Source organism: Papaver somniferum, chromosome 2 (assembly GCF_003573695.1).
Source record: "Papaver somniferum cultivar HN1 chromosome 2, ASM357369v1, whole genome shotgun sequence".
NCBI lineage: Eukaryota > Viridiplantae > Streptophyta > Magnoliopsida > Ranunculales > Papaveraceae > Papaver > Papaver somniferum.
In genome coordinates, this window is record NC_039359.1 from 92,154,050 (window position 1) to 92,168,435 (window position 14,386).

At 36.5% G+C, this 14,386-nt stretch overlaps 1 protein-coding gene across 2 annotated transcripts; it reads left to right on the top strand.

The window, feature by feature from the left end:
- Positions 1–9,164: 9,164 nt before the first annotated feature.
- LOC113348400 lies at positions 9,165–14,133 on the top strand. Of its 2 annotated transcripts, XM_026592157.1 has the most exons (3): positions 9,165–9,671; positions 11,302–11,491; positions 13,677–14,133. In XM_026592157.1, exons 2-3 carry the CDS (start codon positions 11,327–11,329, stop codon positions 14,034–14,036), a joined length of 525 nt encoding a protein of 174 aa, XP_026447942.1. In that variant the 5' UTR covers positions 9,165–9,671; positions 11,302–11,326; the 3' UTR covers positions 14,037–14,133. The 2 variants fall into 2 exon arrangements, 1 of the variants encoding a protein (XP_026447942.1); XR_003359663.1 differs by lacking the exon at positions 11,302–11,491 and having other exon boundaries at positions 9,179–9,671.
- Positions 14,134–14,386: the final 253 nt, after the last annotated feature.

Sequence of the window (14,386 nt, forward strand, 5' to 3'; positions counted from 1 at the left end):
ACTGCTTGTGCAGATGCTGTGCAGACTTGCAGTGCTGCTGTTGCTGCCACTTCTTCTTCTGTCTCTTGTGCTGCTGTGCACTGCTTGTGCAGCTGCAGCTGCTGCTGCCTTCCCTACTGCTGTTGTTGTTGTCTGCTGCAGCTCCTTTGCTGCATTCTATTGCTGTGCAGCACTTTTCTTTCACTGCATTGCACTGCTGCTGTGCATTGTTTGCCTCCCTTGCTGCTGCTGCCCCTGTGCTGTTCTGTTGCATTGCTGCTGATTGCTTTGCTTTCCAAAGCTCAATTCAAACTGAAGCCCAATTCAGTCAACTGTGGGCTTAACCAAAGCCCAGTTGTTCAACCCAAAAGCCCAAAACAAGGTTTAAGACCTAAAGCCCATAGTCCATATTTCTGAGCCCAAGCTCAGTTCAGCCCAACAGTTCCAAAGGGTATTCAAAGACCATTGATATTCAAGACCCCTTTGGTATTCAAAGCCCATTAGCAAATTTAGAACCCAAAATAGCTAGAAACTCCAAAACACACCCAGTCTCTGTGGATCGACCCGTACTTGCACGAGCTACAACAGACGACCGTGCACTTGCGGTATTACTGTAGGCCCGTTTTTCTGCGCATAATTTTATACCCTTTTAGAAGCCTACCATTAAGTTCCTTGCCAAGCTATCGGATAATTATTCCATGGCCACTGCATACAATCAACACTACCAGGCGTTCCTGGAAATCCTCGTTCGCATTCTCATCTAACATCCTCTGAACATCTTCAGGTGTGGGTTGACGCAAATATTTTTCTCCAAAAGTCATGTAAACGGTATGGCTAAATATTTTTAGATAATAGTATATTGTGGTGGCACCCATACGAGTGTAATCATCAACACTATCAACCGCCGTACTTTTGCACAAATATTTCATCACGACAACTAATTTCATATGTGGAGAATTCCCCATAGTACCAGTTGCATCCGGACGTTGATGCCATTCCGGATCCACTTTAAGAAATTTTCCTAACAATTTCTCGAATAATTATTCCCTCATGCCTAGACATTGTTTGAATTGTCTTGAGGTATAACCAGTTCCAGGTGTAAAATAATCACTCACAATTTTCGCATCATGCCACGCTCGATCCCGGGTAATTACACTATGTGTCTGCACCTCCCTATGTATCGGTTGTCGAATGATACACAGTCGTTCATCCAAACACAATTGTGTAAATATTAGCAAAGCCTTTTGTTCTTCATCACTAGAAGTATCCAAATATATTCCGCATTTAACTCTCACATAAGCAGGCATTATACTCATTTTGTACCTTTCCAAACAACAAACATAATATCAATTTATCTATCTATACCATACATAAATACAAGCCAATCAATGTGATAATACATCAATATAATAGTAGTTACAAACATTTCATTCAACAAATCAAGGGATGCATCACACAACAAAACATAATCATGGATTTTTCACTAAATCAATGTCTTAATAATATTATTGAATTGCATACTACATACCCAACCAACCTAATGTCAACTAAAATCAAAATAAAAATCAAATTGATTTTAAACCCTAAAATTAGAATTACTTACCTTTGATGATTTTGTGGATGGAAAACGAAATTGAAGGATGAATTTTTTTCTCCTTGGAGTAACGATCAACCCCTTTTAATTTAATCCAACGAATCGCACTGAACCACCATAAAAATCAAAAGGGGATAAGAAGGGTTTTAGAGGGGTTTGAAAGAAAGGAGTAGGGAAGAAAAGAAATATGGAAGCCGTGTAGTGTCCTGGAACTTTATGCCTCTGTGACGGAAACTGAGTATCAACGAGTTGATTGTGACGAAAACTGAGTTTCCGTATCGCACTATTCATACGAAAAATTAGGAAGGGATAAAAGTACACCATAGTGGAGCTGCCTTGTGACCCATATCCCTTCCCTTAATTTGAGGGATGTGGAAGGGATGCCAAGCACCATCGTGGCCTGAGAAGTTCTCCCTTTTACTTTTCCCTAGTTATCACTCCAAAAGATTTAGTTTATAAATTTTGACATGGGTGGTAAATAGGAAAAGTGTGGATGATAAATTGGTAGAACCGAACCTTCCATATTACTTCATGGGTTTCTTGTAAACGTTCGATATAAGTGTTTTCTTAGTTTCATCTTAATCATTCTTTATTCTTATTTTTATTATCAGTCCAAGTTCTTGTTTTATGGATAGCTAATTTTTTCTCGGTGTTGGCAGTGGTTCTTATTGTTGGAAAACGATTAATAAAAAAATAATTTTTTAAAGTTTTAATAAAAAATTATAATTTATTGTTTTATTTTGTGAATGAAACTTTTTAGTCCCACATCGTGGAGTTTCCAATTTTTAGTAGTTTTAAGGAACTATATAAACCTTTTAGTCCCACATCGGGGAGTTTTTCTTCTTAAGTTGTATTTGTCAATTATATAAAGAAATTCACTACTTTTGTAAAATCTATGGGAAAGGGGTTGCTCTATATTTTAGAGGGACTCCTAAGGGAAAATATTTTATAGCGGTTTTTAAGCATTCGCGATTTTCCTTAACGGTTTTTTTCGGAGTTGCCAAGCTCAAGTTGAGCATCTACTACATATGCTAGTAGTAGGTGTATTAGGGTGTTTTATCCTGGAGATATCCGTCCTGTGAGGGCTATAGCATCACTCTTGAGTGTAGCCGGGCGCTAATGTCTTAAGGACAGCGTGTTGAACACGTGACTCACTCTATTTTCCAAAGTTTTGCCTTGTTGCTGTTGCGGAGATACGGAGAGCTTGTTCGTTTCGTCAAAGCAATCACTTCCATTATAAAGGAGTTAAGTATCAATAACTTTTGCTTATTTGATTTTTCTTTGTTTTTGATTATTGCAACCAACAATCTTAAGACAGTATCATTTGTAATAATCTAAACGATTGATTGGTTTGTGAATCATGGATGTTAATTGTGGAGTGAAAAAACAAAAACGAATTTCTGGTCAGCTGTAGAGTTTCAATTTTATCTTTTAATCTAGAAGGAATTCCGATGAACCCTTTTGACACAACGTATCAGACATCCTTATAGTTACCCGCGTAAAATTTCAGAATGTTTCGAGTTGTAAAAGTATTTTTTTGATATTTTACAAAACAGAAAAACGTTTCTGAAAAATTCTAACGAGCAGAAAATTGTTGTTAACTAAATTAATTTTTGTGGGGTAACCATGAGTTTTTTGAAACGCTGATTCAAACGAAGTTTGTATATATAGATGTTATCTTCAAAACTCATATTTTACTTTCTGATTTGGAATTGTGATTTGTGAATAAAGGTGTCATCTCCGAGGGACATGGCTAATAGCCGCATGTGGTTGGAAACAAATCTTCCAAAGATGGCTAAGGTGAGAACATCGAACGCAAATCTAAGCATGGTCTTCATGATAAAGGTATATTTCGTAAACCTGAATCCGGAATTACTTTATTTAAGGGTGAGTGTTATGTTTGTAAAATTCCTGTCCACGCGTCAGTAAATTGTAGACAACATAAAAACCTTAATAAGTAGAAAGTTAATGCTAATTTAGTTGAAACAAACTAGAACGAGTTTGGTGGCATGATGTCAGAAGTTATTTTAATAACCAATGTGAGAGACCAGTAGGTGGACTCTGGAGCCACCAATAATGTTTGTTGAAACAGAGACCTGTTCACCTCCTATCATAGGATAGGGGATGTCGAGAAACTCTTATTGAGTAACTCATATGCAATAGAGGTTGCATAAAAGGAAAAGGTCGAGCAGAAGCTCATATCTGTAATATTCTCACATTGAGTGAAGTTTTCATGTTCCGAGCATATGCGAAAATCTTGTATCTTGTTCTGTTGTAGATGGAAAAATATTTAAGATCTTAATTGAATCTGGAAAACTTGTTGTAACTAGGCAGTGATTTTTTAAGCAAGAGTTATAGGACTTTGGGTCTATATAAGCTTAACGGAAAAACTGATGATGTGAACGTAGTTGATTCTTGTGATATCTTTGTGTGATTGATTGTTTTACGTGGTAGACTTGGAACCGTAAACTTATAAGTCAATGCTTAACTGGCTAGCATAGGCTTCGTACCCAAATTTAGTTTGGATTTTGAACACAAAAGTGAAATCTGTGAAGAATCAAAATATGCTATAAAATCTTTTAGAACAAATGTTCAGAGTAATTCTAAGCCTTTAGAATTAATTCAGTTAGGCCTAGTTGACATGAGTTCAACCCAAAACCACTGTGGTAAAAGATGGTTATAACTTCCGTAGATGATTGTACGAGGTACTATCTTGTATACTTGCTTAGGATAAGGATGACGCCTTAGAAGCCTTAAGATGTATAAACTTGAAGTTGGAAACCAATTAGAAGCCTTGAACATAACAACCGTATCCTTAAGGAGATGATAATTTCCATGTTGATTAGTTCAGGATTACCTGCGGCCTTGTGGGGGGAGGCAGTCCTCTTAACTAGTATATCCTGAATAAAGTACCCTTTTAAGAATCAGATGAAACTCCATATGGTTTATGGAACGGTAGATGACCTTCTTATGAATGTGTCAAAGTGTGGGGGCGTTTGACTAAGATTGTAATTCCTCTTCCTAAAAGAACTAGATTGAAACCAAAAATGTTGATTGTGTTTTCGTATAGGGTATATTGAGTATACTTCTACAAATAGATTTTTGGTTGTGTGTTCTGATTTTTTCTGACATTGGTGTGAATATTATTACGGAATCTAGGGATGCTGAGTTCTTTGAACATGTTTATTCTAAACCTGTACCTCATTAGAGATGTGTTGTTGATCCCCTAGATTTATCTTCAAATAGTCAGAACTTATTTTAAAGGAAGATGAAGTTGATGTTGAGCCTAAGAGAAGTAAAATAATTAGACTTGAGACTTCTTATGAAACCGACTTCATAACATGCCTAGCTTAGTCTGAGCCACAGACTTGTAAAGAAGCCTTAATATCTACTGAAACCCCATTCTGGTAAGAAGCTTCATTTAGTGAAATGGACTCAGTCCGTTGGAACCAGACTTGGGAGCTTGCTAGTTTACCTCCAGGTTGTAAGACCATGGGATGTAAATGAGTCTTTAAGAGGAAACGATAGGTAGATGAAACTGTGGAAAAATATTAAGCTAAGTTGGTAGCTAAAGGCTATAAACTAAAAGAAGGTGTAGATTTCCTTGATTCTAATTCAATTGTGATGGAAATTACTTCCGTTGAGATACTAATTGTTATTGCTGCCATAAAGAACGTAGAGATACATCATATGGATGTTAAGACAGCTTTTTCTAAAACCGTGAATTAGGTAAAGAAATTTACATAGATCAACCTGAAGACTTTGTAGTGAAAGGTTGTGAATACAAAGTTTGTAATTTGAGAAATCTTTGTATGGTTTTCAAATAAGCACGTAAACAGTGACATGGAAAATTTAATCATGTGATAATGGATAGTGGATTTAAATTAATGAATCTGACAAATATGTCTACAAGTAACTTGTTAAGGATGTCTGTGTAATTGTATGCTTGTATGTTGATGATATGCTTGATACAAACATAGATGTGATCAATTCCACTAAAAATATGCACTGAATGAGAACATTGACTTGAAAGACTTGGGCCCTTTTGATGTAATCTTAGGGATGAGGATTAGAAGATAATCAAACATTTATAAGTCTTAGTCGTTCTCATTATGTTGAGTTGTGCTTAAGAGATACAATCAGTCTGATTGTAAACCTGCTTGTACTTCGTACGATTATTCTTGTAGTCTCAAGAAAAATAAGGGTAGTGGAGTATCTTAACTTGAATACTCAAAAGTTATAGGATGTCTGATGAATTTAATGAACTGTAAGAGTCCAGACATTTCCTATATTGTGAGTAAGTTAAGTGGATATAATTGTAGTCCAGAGCAAGAGAATTCAAATGCACTGAGTAGAGTATTATGGTACCTAAAATACTCTTTTGATTTATGAAAGGTATCTTGTTGTCCTTGGGACTTTACTGATGCAAACTGGATAGTTGACTCAGAGGAGTCTAAGTCTACGAGTGGATATGGTTTCACTCTAACATGTGGGTTTGTTGTTGGAAGATTTCCAAACAAACATATCGCTCAATTCATTATGGAATCTGAGAGTATTGCGTTAGATAAAGCATGAGAGAGGGCCGAGTGCCTAAGATTCTTTTTAGAAGACATTCCTCTTTGGCATAGGCCTGTGCCAGCTATATCTATACATTGTGTTAGCCAAGCTATAATAGTTAAAGCTAAGAAATAACTAATCTCAATCGGCGTTATTTCCATTGATTGGATAAAGTCCAAGGAGAATATCGCGCAATATTTGACGAAAGGTTTGTACAAAGAGATAGTTAAAAATGCATCGAGGGGGTTGGGGCTTAAGCTCATATATTAAACTTGCCATGAAGGATACTCAACCTTGCTGACTGGAGATCCCATGATCAAGGTTTCGAATGAGACAACTAATTTGTGGTGGGTAAAGGTAAACACTATCAGAGATTTTCATTCTATGTCCCTTCCCTATGGTGTAGACGTGATAGTGTGACTGCATGTGGAGGATGACTTTTTAATAAGTCTTAATGAGTTCTATAGTTTTAATTTAAGATTGAAGTGGGGTGTAGCAGTAACACTCTTTATGGAAACTCACCTATCTAAATGAGGAAGTGGGTCGCTTCATGTGAGAATATGAGCTGATTCTCTAGAGCATTCTGAGAAACAGGATACGTCCAGGGCCAAAACGGACAAAACGACACGAGCTTGGCAGCAATCTTGGAGATATCACCCGTGGTTGTTATCACGAATTACATCAAATGCTAGCAGTTCAAGACATAGTTCACTGTCTTTAGCAAGTAATTCTGGTAATATCTCACTATGCAAAGGTTCAAGACCTCATGGACACCTCTGCCTAAAATGGTATTTCCGACGTTTTTTATGTGATTTTCATTTTGATGGTTTTGGTATTACTGGAACTTAGGACCTAAAGGTCACTAAGGGTTCACTAGTTCATGCTTTTTCACTTTGGTGAAAGATACCTATAGTCTCACCATGTGAGAACTAAAGATGAAAGCTCTCAATACTATTATGATTTATGCAATCCATAGTATGACCCTGGGGTCAACACACTTTTGTGTGAGGGAGAGGACGTAGAAATGACTAGTATGATTTCAACACTTGCACGATCAGTCTGTTTGGATCGTGAGGTTGGGATGTTTATTTACCAAGATCTATCTGTGTTTTCATGTTTTATTGAGTTTTCATTCATGTGGGGGATTGTTGGAAAACAATTAATAAAAAAATAATTTTTTAAAGTTTTAATAAAAAATTATAATTTATTGTTTTATTTTGTGAATGAAACTTTTTAGTCCCACATCGTGGAGTTTCCAATTTTTAGTAGTTTTAAGAAACTATATAAACCTTTTAGTCCCACATCGGGGAGTTTTTCTTCTTAAGTTGTATTTGTCAATTATATACAGCAATTCACTACTTTTGTAAAATCTATGGGAACGGGGTTGCTCTATATTTTAGAGGGACCCCTAAGGGAAAATATTTTATAGCGGTTTTTAAGCATTCGCGATTTTCCTTAACGGTTTTTTTCGGAGTTGCCAAGCTCAAGTTGAGCATCTACTACATATGCTAGTAGTAGGTGTATTAGGGTGTTTTATCCTGGAGATATCTGTCCTGTGAGGGCTATAGTATCACTCTTGAGTGTAGCCGGGCGCTAATGTCTTAAGGACAGCGTGTTGAACACGTGACTCACTCTATTTTCCAAAGTTTTGCCTTGTTGCGGAGATACGGAGAGCTTGTTCGTTTCGTCAAAGCAATCACTTCCATTATAAAGGAGCTAAGTATCAATAACTTTTGCTTATTTGATTTTTCTTTGTTTTTGATTATTGCACCCAACACTTATCTTCCTTATGAGATCAACCAGTCGTGGTCCTTCCATAAACAATGTGTTTTCAAAGTCTACAACAGTTGTGCACTATTTCAGCAGTTTTGCTTTATCATCAAATGTCTATCTGGAGTATTCAAAAGTAGAAGCCTATCTAATCAGTGTGATTTCTGTTTATATCTCAAAATCCAAGAAGAAGTTCTCGATCTCAAATCATTTCAGTATTCTAATTCCCATCCCTTTTTTTCTCCGTTTCTTTTTACCCCACTGAGTTTCAACATGATCCGATTCACAGACTTTCCATCTTCTTTCTATCTAAGAAAAGGTAACGGTCGATCCCGTAACTTACGTACCACACTCAATCAATTTCTCAAGAAACTTGGATTCAGAAACGGCCAACCCAATTACGTGCTCATCACCAGCTGGAACCGCAATTACATCTCGTACGTTAAGCAATTCCCTCCAGATCATATCCTCCGTAATTCTCATCGTTATTAGGATCCAAAATCTATGCAAAAGATGTTTTCTTTTCTCATTCCTGGGAATGGAAATAAATTTTACGTTGCTCTATTGAGTTCCTCATTTATTAGGCTAGACAATATAAATTCTAGTACCAACCATCTTCTCAATATCAGTGTGCAACATTTCAAGTTATTATCAGTTCTCGTTGTGCTTCCATGGCTTCCTCGAGCAATAAAAATGTCTCCAGCATTATTATAAGGTTGAAGTCTGCTAATCTCGGTGCTTTAACCCAAGCTGTGGATTCTGCAGCAGAGGATTGGTATGCAAGGTTAGTTTCTAAGCTTATCACCAAGGTACCCTTGGACTTCACTGTAATAAAGAATGAAATCGACAAGATGTGGAAAAGACATGGACCTCTTCAGATCAACTCAATGGGGTTCAAGTTATTCGTTATCAAACCCAAATATGAAAAAGCTTGCCAAGAAATAATCAGCAGTGGCCCATGGGAAGTAACAGGTTACTTGCTGGCTGTTCAAAAATATAATAAGATGATTGAACTGAATGAGCATAAGTTCATATCTCAAGTATGGACCATTCAATTAAGAAACCTAGTACCGGAACATCTCAACATTCAGGTAGTAGATGATATCTGCAAGGATATTGGGAAGAAAGTGGATGTGATACCAAAAGTTGTCATCCTAGTGGTACTGAGCTCATAACTATTAAGGTGGAAGTTGATTTGAACAAACCGTTAAAAAGAGGAGGTTGGCTCTTTACTTGTAGAACAAACAAGATGCATTGGTCCAGATATCACTTCGAGAAACAACCCCATAAAATCTGCAAGAAATGTTTTGTTGTCGATCATGATGACTCGGCTTGTGAAGCAATTGCCAAGAATCTAAAAGTAGTTGCATATAACCCAAAAGAATTTTGGCTTTGGTGTCAGAATGATCCGGAGGGGCAGGCTTTGGTGGCATCCCTTGAGGAAGAAGACAGACGCCTAAATCAGGATAAGCCTAAAATTCTCGAAATTGGTACTTCTTCTGAACCAGATGAGAATACGAAGAGAAAGAGTATGAGAGAGACAGAAAACAATTCTTAAGTTGTTCATCAAATCGATCATATACACATAAACCCCATCTTCCAGCCTTCAGAATCTTCTTCTACTCTTGTTATTGAGATGAATCACACTGATCAGCTACTTACTCCTAAAAGACATCTCGTAGAGGGTGATATTGAAATGAGTTAAAGAGCTATTGAATCACATTCTTATGGAGATCTCGTCCATGGAATTCAAGGAAACACTGCGAATACGGTAAGCTTCATCAACCCAAAGTTTAATTTTCAATTTACGGCTACAATTTATAAATCCATCTCAGGTCAATTTTTTATTCTGAATTTTTCAATTAGGGTTTTTGACTGTTTTTACGGTTTTCTTAATGGTCTTCTATTGTCATCCCTAGTTGATATGTGTATGGTATCATTGCCTAAAGATTGCATAACTAGAGAAACCCTAGAAATAATTACACTGTTTTCAATTATTCTTGTGGATTCCTGTATCAATTTCAGTCTTTTTGTTTTAGGATTACTAAAGTGGTTCAAACAAGTTCTAGTCCTAATATTTTTCTCATCCCAATGAGAATCCTGTTGTGGTATTGCCAGGGCTTCGGCAACCCTGCAACTAGAACTTCCTTAACCAATGTAATTAAGAGTCAAAATCCTGATGTCATTTTTCCTTGTGAAAGAATGACTCCAGAAAAATGTACCAATACATGAAGAGATTCAGATACCCTAATACTTGGGGTACCCTTCTGCCGGTCTCTCAGGCGGTATAGCTCTGATGTGGAACAGTGGTTTTCAGTTTGATATTGTGCATAACACAGATAAAATGATTAATGTCTTGGCTTCCTATGATCCTAGTAAGCCTGAATTCCTTGTAACTTTCTTGTATGGTTCGGTTCTGTATACCATGACGATAAATTACAACAATGGAATTATATTAAACAGATTGGTGAAAGATCTAACCTACCATGGGTACTTATTGGTGATCTCAACATTACAATGGCTGCCCATGAAAGGTCAACATTCTCAAGCCCTACTACTATTGAATATCCAGTCATTCAAACTATTATCGATGCCTTTGATCTGGTGGATATATATTACATTGGTTCTAAATTCACTTGGTCTAATAGACAAGCTGGCGATGACCTAATAAGAGCCAGACTTGATAGAGCACTAGTAAATAGTTTATGGCTTGAGAATTATAATAACTCTAAAGTTTTTCACATAAATACTATCGGGTCAGATCACTCACCAATTATCTTAGTGACTAATACTCAAAATCACCAAGGTAACAAACCCTATAGGTATTACAAATGCTGGTTTAGTGATCCGGCCTCCCATGAGGTTATTAGGAATACATATTCCAGCGGTATTAGGGGATCACCACCTTTCCAACTTGTAAACAGACTTAGGTTTGTAAATCAAGATCTGAAAAAATGGAACATAAGCCACTTTGGCAATATTGATCATAGATCAAATATTTGAAAGCCCGACTTGAGTCTCTGAATAACAGTCCTAATGTAATTCAGAACATTGAAGCTATAAAACAAGTTGAACAAGATCTTGAACGCTAGCAGAAAATCCAAGAGGATTTTTATGCTCAAAAATCAAGAGTTGAGTTTATAAAGAGCTATGATAGGAAAACCTCCTTCTACCATTCTTATGCTAATAGAAGGAAGCATTTCAATCATATTTCTTCTCTTATACTCGATAATGGCCATTGGTCCATTGACAGATCTGATCTTGAAGACCTTCTTGTGAATCATTTTAAGACTATTAGTTCAACTTCTCGTCCCTTAAGAAACAGAGAATTTCTGAACTGCATAAGTCCATGTATTACAAATGAGGACAATGAAACTTTGTTGAATCCCATTACTTTACAGGAAAAATCAGGAATACAATTAAGAAATGGCTCAATGGTCTGCACCGGGGCCCGATTGTTTTCCACCTGGGTTTTACAAGCAAAACATGGAGCTCCTTGAAAATGATATTTTGCGAACAATTATATGTTTCTTTGACACAAGGCATTTGCTTAAAGAAATGAACCATACATTTCTATCTTTGATTCCTAAGGTCAGTAACCCCACCAGCCCTAGTGATTTTAGATCTATTTCCTTATGTAATACAAATTATAAAATCATTTCTAAAATCCTAGTCAATAAAATGAAGCCACTGCTTGGGAAGATTATTTCTCCTTTCCAAGCAGCTTATGTACGTAATAGACATATACATGACAATGTTATCGTTGCGCATGAATTGATACATTATATGAAAAGGAAAAGAGATAAATGTGGAATTATGGGATTAAAACTGGACATGTCCAAGGCCTTCGACAGAATCTAATGGCCTTTTCTTATTGACATTTTAAAAAGTTTTGGTTTCTCAAGTCACTAGTGTGATTTAATTCTGCAATGTGTGAGTACCACAAGCATTTCTATTCTTCTTAACAGATCTCCTTGTCTAGAGGCCTGAGACAAGGAGATCCCATGTCTCTGTATCTTTTAATTTTATGTATATAGTCGTTTTCTAGGTATCTTATGCATGCTGAGGAAGTCCAACTTATCCATGGCTTTAAGGTGACTCATGAAGCTCCTAGCATCTCTCACTTTCTATTTGCTGATGATTGTCTTATCTTCACCAAAGCAACCCATAATGAATCTGATAAACTTGTGACTCTTATCAAAGACTTCAGCAACTATTCCGGTCAGGTCATTAGTTTGCAAAAATCAGGCTGTTTTTCAGTAAAAATGTCCAACAGGATCTTTGTGTTTCTCTCATTCTTCACTTAGGAGTCAGGAAAGTGGATATGTCTGATAAGTACCTTGGTTTACCTCTTTTCTTAAGTCAAACTAGCAAGGAGTGAGACTTTTGAATACCTAGTTGATTACTTTGACAAGAGAGTAGCCAGGTGGAAAAGAATTAAACTCACTCAGGCTGGTAGATCGGTTATGGTTAAACATGTACTCAACTCTTCTACCAACTATCATGTGAATTGTTTCTTACTCCCAGATAAAATCCTTAAGAGAATGGACCAGGCACAAAGAGATTTTTGGTGGGGTTAGAATGCCCCTGGGGGCATTTATATGAAGAAGTGGGACAACATTTGTTCACAAAAAATGAGTGGTGGATTAGGTTTTAGGAACCTTAAGAAATTTAACATTGCTTTACTTGCTAAAAAAGCTTGGAACCTGGTCCAAAATCCTGATGCTCTTTGGGCTAGGATCCTTAAGTGCAGGTACTTTAAGAATTGCAGTCCTTTGCATTATACTAAACCGAAAACTTATTTTTGGGTCTGGAGAAGTATTAGTGTGGGTCTTGATAAACACTTTTGTTGGCATGTTAGGAATGGTCACAATATTAGAGCTTTCTATGATAATTGGATTAGAGATGTTAAGCATCCACACTGCATTGCATACCCCAATCCCAAATTTCAGGTTTCTAAACTCATCATCCGAGATACTAGAAGCTGGAACTCAAAGTTATTACATGATTTCTTCACACCTGACACTTTCTCTAAGATTATGAAAACTAGGATACCCGTTTCTGGTAGCGACAGGCTAATATGGCCTCACACCAAATCTGGTAACTTCTCGGTTAAATCAGCTTACTCTCTAATGACTAGAGACTCTGATAGTTCTGTTCAACAAAGTAATTGGTTTGCTGCTTATAAACAATTGTGGGCGACCCCGGTCCTGCCTAAAGTGCATCTTTTCCTTTGGAAATGTGTGCAAAATATCCTGCCCACTAAATATAATCTTTATAGACTTAATAGCAACCATAATACCTTGTGTTCCATATGTGATGAGGATTGTCAATCATGAGTCTACTGAACATATTATCCTGCATTGTAATTTTGCGAAGGAGGTATGGTCACTTAGTTTTATAGGATGTTGGGTCGAACATTAGCATTAAAGAATGGGTTCATAAATGGATTACTAGTTCTGCCTCTAATGATATAATTTGTGCTCTTCTTACTACTATACTGCTTGGTGTATATGGAAAAAAAAATATGATAAGGTATTCCAAAATAAGCATTTGAATCGTACTGTCACTGCTAGGTGGTCTATAAGACTCTGTAATGATATCATGTCTAATCTCAGCAGCCACGATGTCAGTAATCAATCATTTACACGTACTAATCCAGAGTCGTCTAGTAATGAAGGATTACCTAATGATTGTCATATAATCTACTGCGATGCTTCATACGACAAAGACACCGATAAATTTGGAATTGGTATTATTTGTTTTGACTTAACAGGTGGCTACAAGGGATGCAGTCCATGGTTTGACTAGAAGTGTGGAGGAAGCTGAAAGTCTGGCAGTTTTTGAAGCTATCCAGTGGAGTAACCTCAGAAGTTTATCTTCCATATGTATCAGAAGTGACTCAAGTAATGTTATCTCCTATTTGAATAAAACTAGTAACCAGATTAGCGGGTTTGCTAGCTCAATCTTAGGTGATTGCTTAGTCTTAATTAACAATGCTTGTTTTACTAAATTTGAGTATGTCCAGAGAGGTTTAAATTCATATGCTGACAAAGCAACAAAACAGAGTAGAAGGATGAGTGTAACAGGTTCATGGGAAGTTGACTATCCTCATTTCCTGAGCCAAAATCTGTAATTCTCCTATTTTAAAAATCCTGGCCAAATTGGGGTATGCCCAGATTAATTGGGGTATACCCATTTTGTTCCTAACCATAATAGAGGGTTAAGAGGTGTCTAATATGTGCAAAGTTACCTAATTATCCTTTTCCTAATAATAACCAAAACTATCCCTTTTGGGTTTTAGATCAAAACCTTATTAATTTCTTTCCTTCTCCTTCATCATCAATCTAATGATCAATTCCTTTCTCCTACTCTATATTTCATTGTTTTCAAATGAAAAAATATCGTTGATTATGATTATTTTTTTATTGTCGATTAATCCTTTCAAACTCGTTCTAATACTTTGTTTTGTTATTTGAATGACAA